The sequence below is a fragment of the Gavialis gangeticus genome, unplaced genomic scaffold (assembly GCF_001723915.1).
Source record: "Gavialis gangeticus isolate Ggan-Ray unplaced genomic scaffold, GavGan_comp1, whole genome shotgun sequence".
Lineage (NCBI taxonomy): Eukaryota > Metazoa > Chordata > Crocodylia > Gavialidae > Gavialis > Gavialis gangeticus.
Window position 1 is genome coordinate 31,096,292 of NW_017729008.1, and position 6,599 is coordinate 31,102,890.

At 46.4% G+C, this 6,599-nt stretch overlaps 1 protein-coding gene across 4 annotated transcripts in view; it reads left to right on the top strand.

Annotated features, from left to right (window-relative positions):
• The window catches only part of FRMD4A (FERM domain containing 4A), a 379,383-nt gene that overhangs the window by 351,288 nt on the left and 21,496 nt on the right, over positions 1 to 6,599 (top strand). For all 4 annotated transcript variants that reach the window (XM_019509538.1, XM_019509536.1, XM_019509535.1 and 1 more), the window contains exon 15: positions 5,323 to 5,456. In XM_019509538.1, coding sequence (XP_019365083.1) covers positions 5,323 to 5,456 — 134 coding nt within the window. The remainder of the gene's footprint in view (positions 1 to 5,322; positions 5,457 to 6,599) is intronic.

Sequence of the window (6,599 nt, forward strand, 5' to 3'; positions counted from 1 at the left end):
TCTGGCCATGGCTGGAGAGGATATCCTATCTGTTAGTCACAGCTGGGAGATTCGGGCTGTTTGTGGTCACTCCGTGCTGTTGTGCCGACATCCTGTTGTGCTGACTCACAGCATCCCCAGGCATGTACCACCCCAGGCATGTACAGGAACTGTACTCCTCATGGGTCTTGATGAGACCATGATCAGGTCCAGGAGGCTTGAGCCAGCAGGTAGGCAGCAGGATTCGGCGTGAGGAGTCGCCACAGTTAGAAAGTGTTTTGCTGATGGCACAAGAGAACATCTCAAAGAGCCCTCTGAATTGCACAGCTGGACACAGCTGGAGGATGGCTGTGGCCTGTCCCAGTGTTTTTTCACTCTGCTTATTCTTTCCTTTCCACTGATTCACTGTCTACCTCCCCCCGCCCCCCCACCTCATTCAACTGCAGACTCACTCCACTTGCCCTCCATGTTCCCATCCCTTCCCTTTGTCTTTCCTATTAACTCTCCTCCCCACCCACCTTTAGTCTCAGTCCACTCCTAGGCTCAAATGTGTTTAATGGAGAGAATAAGTTGCTACAATTACACACTGCTTCCATCCCCACCGCAAAAAAACATAGGGAATGAATATGATATTTACAAACCTTCATTAGCTTTACACTAAAGTACTTAATTATTTTAATAAAGCGTAATATTCTTTAAACCACTTTATCTTATATTAAACTCCTTTTTCCTCCCTTCAGCTTTCTTTGACTCTCCAGGCTGTCTACAGGGCAGGAACTATTTCTTCCTGTATGTTTTTACACTATCCAGCACAAGCGGACAGGTGGGCCCTAGCCTTAGGGGTCTCTAGACCCCCCTGAAATGCAAATTAAAGTCATTAGTATAGACAATCCAGCTCCAAAAATAAGGAACCAGCAGGCTGTACTGGCTTGGAGACAGGCCTGGGAAGTCTGCCATGGACTTGTTGAGCTACCTTGGTTGTCAGATTCAGTTGGGTCATCATGACACTCCCATGCCTCGTGCTGGCTTTATATCAGTGTATAACTCTTGATTTCACTGGAGATTTTCTTGTCTTGCACCAGTATTGGAGAGGCCAGAATCAGGTCCGTAAGTCCTATAGGAAGAGTTCAGCAGTGATAGAAACAGTGGTATAAATTATAAGGTGGCTGTCACCTGGCCAGAAAGAATCACATCCTCGTCCTAGATGTCACAGTTCTCATTCCCACTCCCAGGAAATCACCCGGAGAGCTGACAACAGTGGCTGGACCCCAAATGGGTGTAAGGCAAAGTAGCATAACAGGAGCCAGTTTGGAAGCCAGTGGGTGTTTGGCGGCCTGGGACTTATGCCCCAGACCGTACAGTTAGGAGGAATGGCATGTGGGACTTCACAGGGATTCAAGCAACAGGGTGATGCATAAACTTTGTCTCCAGTTCTGTGAAATACTGTGCATACATCAGCGAGGCTGCACCATGCTTAATATTGCTTCATATTGGACCTGCTGAATTTAGTGCCTTGAAAAATTCCTGAAGAAATGGCTGTAACCTACAGCATTCAGTCAACCCCCCGCCCCCCAAGTCTTCAAAGGCTTGGAAACAACCCGTATCATTTTCTATTACGTTCCTTCGGGTGGTTCAAAAACCACATAAGAAAATGTGGACTTCTCTGTGAATTCAATATGGGAAAAATCAAGGGAAAATGGGCAATATGGGAAAATGCCAAGTCTAGTTCAGAAAGATACTAGAGCAATTCTTCTGCTGCATGCAAAAAGCTCAGAAAGACCGCAGCAGGGCAGAATATTTCTGATGCTCTGAATTCCTATTTGAAAGCTCTGGGTTTATCTTGTGAATCATGTAGGTGTTTGCAGACCTAACAGTGCTAGTAGCAGGGGCAGGAAATGAAATATAGGGATATATCCTGCAGGGGTAGGAAAAGTTGATAGGAAGCCCTTTCTGTTGGTCAGCGTGGTGGGATTCCCCACATTTTATGCATTCTCTTTCTCAGACGACCTGGGTGGACCCCAGACTCAGTGCAGTTTGTGGCCCTCAGTATAGCTGATTGCTTCTGGACAGAGTCTGCCCAGTTAGTTTAATTTTGTTCAGCATTTGTTGATGTGCTCTCCTGATGTGTTTGGATTTCATTCGGGTTGTTTAGAGTTCAGTCAAACACTGGGGCTGTGGTCACGGATGTGCTAGAGGATGGATTTGTGTTACTTGTATGCTGAGAGCCTCCCTTCGACGTGCTAGGCTCACCATAGTATGGAGCTCGCTTCTGCTCCCCCTTACAGGTGTCTTGCAGTACCGTGTCTCAGTTGACTTTCATAGAGTTCAGTCCTGATTTGTACCAGCCTGGGTGAGGAGCGATTCAGACCCACAGCATCTGAGAGCACACATAAAGAATCCAACCTTGCATTTTACAAAAATAGAGGGTTCCCCCAGGAGAGCACAGACCAAACCCCCACCCCGGCCCTCTCCGAAAGACTGCAGAAATAGATACGGTCTGCAAAATGCCCGAGCGGTCATCAGGCCTGGGTTCATCAGTTTGTGCATGAAGGGCCCCGAACAGTCAGACAAAACTTGTATTAGAGACCTTTCCCACGTGAGGGCCCAGTTGGAATAACTGGTTTAGTGTCTGAACTGGTAACTGAACTGGTTTAGTGCCAGCGGGACATCAGATGAGCTGAAATGGTTCTGCTAGTCCCCCCCTTGCTTATCCCTCATTGCCATGAATCAGAGCGCTTTGCTTCTAGGATCTGTGCCAGGAACTGAGAGATGGGATTGGGTGCCAACTAGTCATTGCAAACGAAATGGTCTCAAGCAGGGCTAATGTGGCTCTTGCACAGATCTAGCACAGCCAGTGGAAACGCAATGAGCTGTTTGTGATGAAGACAGGTCAGTTTGATGAGCTGTGCTACAAACAGTCCATTTCCTTATGGCAGACACACCCATCATTGAGCATGTCAATGAAAGCATCCAGCTCTTGGGTGTAGTACTTAAAATGTATGTGCTTTTTTTACTGGTGCAACGGAAGTGCCTGTCTAGCTGATAGGTGGTATGGATATTAATAGCATTTAAAAATAAACTGGATTTTTGTCGTGGGGTGGGGAATGGAGAGGAGTGAAAGAGGAAAACAAAAAGAAAAAAGACATGCATAAAGTTACCAGAACAGCAAAAGGTAAGGAATAGATAACCATGGGAGGGGGTAAGGGGGTCATGAACAGCTTGTTGATGGTTAGTAGTTCATCAGGGTTGGAGCAGTAGAGTTCAGCAGTTCATCCGCCACCAGTAAGTGCTTTCTGTAGCTGTTTTAAGAGAGAGACTGGGGGGATGTATCCTGCACATGAAATGCAACATGGAAATTCTTCTAGGGAAAAACCTCTTACGTTCTTGTAGTGAAATGCCTTGTTGGGGTGAACATGTGTTATTCTGGATCAGGCATACAGGCATAAGAAGAGCCAAGAGCAATCAGTTTGGCATTCTTGACTTCAGGGCAAGTAAATAGGTATGGTACCACATAAGCTCGCCTGACTTTTGAGGAGGAAGCTCTGTAAAGCAGCAGCCTTTCTCTCCCAGAATCTAACTCATCTTTTGGAGAATTTAGTACTATTTTTGCAATCCCAGCACATCCCACTGACTGAAGTAGTTGTATGCATGGGACAAATGAGAGAGTTACTGACAGATCAAGTGAATGTTAGTTTACTGGACAAGCAACATAGTAGTGATGGGAAAGGTGTATTGAGGTACATGCTTCCCTTGGGCTAGTTGGGTTGGTTTCTTCAGAGACTGTTTCTTTCAGTTCACCTTTAAGTGTCTTGGAGGAAAGTAGAAGCAAAGAAACTCAAAACAAAATGTAGCTGAAAGTGTGGATTTCACCTGGGATTGGTGCAAACCAGACATTTGCCCCCCAAGTCCACCTGGAAAGGAGTGAACAACCTCAGCAGAGCTTTTGGCAAACTCCAGCTGTGCCTACTGGAGTGCATCTGCAGGTCCTTGCCCACACAAGGTTGACCTGCTGAAGGCACCTCTGAACATCTGACAATGTGGCCAACATGAGCCTGAACCTGTAATCCCTTGCTTGACAAAGGCTGTGGAGCCACTGTTATGAAAAATAGGTATTGTGGGGGGATGATTCAGCCCTGTGGAGCATGCAGGAGCTTGTTTGAAAGCATTGTTCAACGTAAGGGCTTGTCTGCATGGGGAATTCAGTGTGCGGTCAGGTCAGGTGTGAACTTAGGGTGCAGAATTCACTCTTCTGTGCTAACTCCATGTGGACCCTCTTGATCCAAGGCAGCTTCATTCACAGCAAATGCATTTGCTAAGAGTGCCCACACAGGGAGTTCCTCAAGAGGAGTTGGTGCACTTTACATTTGCACAGGGTTGCCTAGCTAGACAATCCCTGAAGTGCCTTAGGGAGCCCAGAGGGTGAGGGCTCAGCAATCAAGCACCTGACCAACATCACACCGCCCTTGAGCATGGAGCCCTTGGACAATGCTGTGTGGGTCATTCAGAACTGAAGGTGAATTAGAAATTGGTCGATACGTTTCTTGAAAGAAATAAAGTAGCAAACTCCAGGCCATGTTCGGATGCTGTTTGGTTCCAAATTTACACCAGCATAAGGGTACTGACTTCAGCAAGAGCTACAAGGTGCTTGGCACCTTGAAAATCAAGCTACTTTAAGCACCCAGTTTTGAATATCTTGCCTTACCTATTCCTAAGGAACAACTACTGCTATAAAACCCCTTCCCCACCAATAAAGAGGTGGCTAGTGTTATACATGCTTTATGCAAATCTAACTTTGGTAAAGTATCTTGGTGGTTTTTGTCATCATAGGGTAATTCAAAACCAATAAAAGATATCACTGAAAAAAAAACCCTCCTTGCCTCCAGAGTTAACCACAAGTTTTTGGGATAGCTGCAGGCACCACTGGATGCAGTTCTGTGTAGGAAGTCCAACTGGATGACTGGAATAGCCTCTGCTGGTCTCCATCCGTGACAATGCATCTTTGGTGCTGTTCATTGCTGGGAGCTTTCCTGAGAACTGCATGTAGCATTTTCAAAAGTAGCTTCAAGAAAAAAAAAGTAACCAGCTTGCTTTTATTTATATAATAGAGAACTTCAAATGCCTGTGTGTGCTGGGATGTCTAACCTCGTTCTGTTCGCTTAAGCCTTAAGAACTTGCCATAAACAAACGGGTCTGTGTAACACCTGCTTCACTTCATAGTTCCTTGTTCCTTGTTGGAAAGACCGCATCCAAAGCACAGGCTTTGGTGAACTTCATTAATGCTCCAGATGTGTGTTTTGCTGTCAGCTGGCCTTGAGGCCTAGTGAAATCATTGTTTATTGATAGGTTCCCAAGAGTCGGATAGCTCTCAGTCTGCCAAGAAGGACATGCTGGCTGCCTTGAAATCCAGGCAGGAAGCGCTGGAAGAGACACTACGCCAGCGACTGGAGGAGCTCAAGAAGCTGTGTCTCCGAGAAGCGGTAGGCAATGGCAGTCTCATGACCCCGGAAAATTGTGTTGCTTGTGTTGTGCTCATGCTCCCATTTACCAAGCCAAGGGGGAAGGAGCAAAGCTTTCCATAGGCACCTCTTACAAAGCACCTTGCATTGACCACCGCTCCTCCCCCCCAACATTTCAGTGCAGAATCGCTATATATTGCACTGCCCCAAAGCCCAGCATATATAGAAGATGGCATGACTGCAAGCTAATTGGGCACCCAGAAGGCCTGATCCTGAGGGCAATGCTGAGCATGCTCAGTCCCACCAAAATCATTAGGAGTTGCAGATGCATTGGACAGCCTCTGAAATAGGTTGTTTGCTATTAACTCCATGGGACTGGACTTGAGACCTTAGCTAGCCTGGTGTATGTCCCTTTGGCTTTGTCTACACTAGGGGGAAAAGGTGTGTATAAAGCTAATGCACTCTCGTTCTCTAGTGCTTAAGTGGCTCAGGCACATTCCTTCCCCTGCCCATTCCCCAGCACCCTCTTGCATCTCCAGGATGTTTTATAGCAGATCTGTACTGTCTGATACCTGGTGCAATTCTACAGGCCGGCACAGAGTAGAAACCATTAGAGTATAGTATGTGGTGTAGGATGTCTCGGGGGATGCAGCCCACTGGCTGCATTCCTTCACTGAGAAAAGCATGTTAATGTGATAGTAAACCCCATCAAGAGAAACTGACTCCTCTGGCCCAGGTAGCGTGGGAGAAACTAAGTGCCACGTGATGAGGTCCTATTGTACTTTGCACTTGTCTGCTTAATTATTGTTTGGGTTGATTTAAACCAGAGCAGTGTAGACGTAAATCCATTTCAACTCTTGGAAAAAGTAAGATCTGTGCTGCAAGTGTGCCTGGAGACATCATAAATACTAGCAGCAGTTCACATGTACCTTACACTTGGATTATTCACATACACACCTGTTCATGCTGTTTCCCAAGTCTGGAAGGCTAAGTACAGAGAGTCAAAAAGCCTGAGACTGAATTAGTTCAATCTTCACAGGTTGGTCTAAGCTGCACAGATTGAACTGATAAGCAAATGAACAGACATTCACTTTTGATTCCAGAAATGCAGCCACATGCCTGCAGTGGCCCAGGCCAGAAGCTGGGGGCACTAGAGCATGCTTC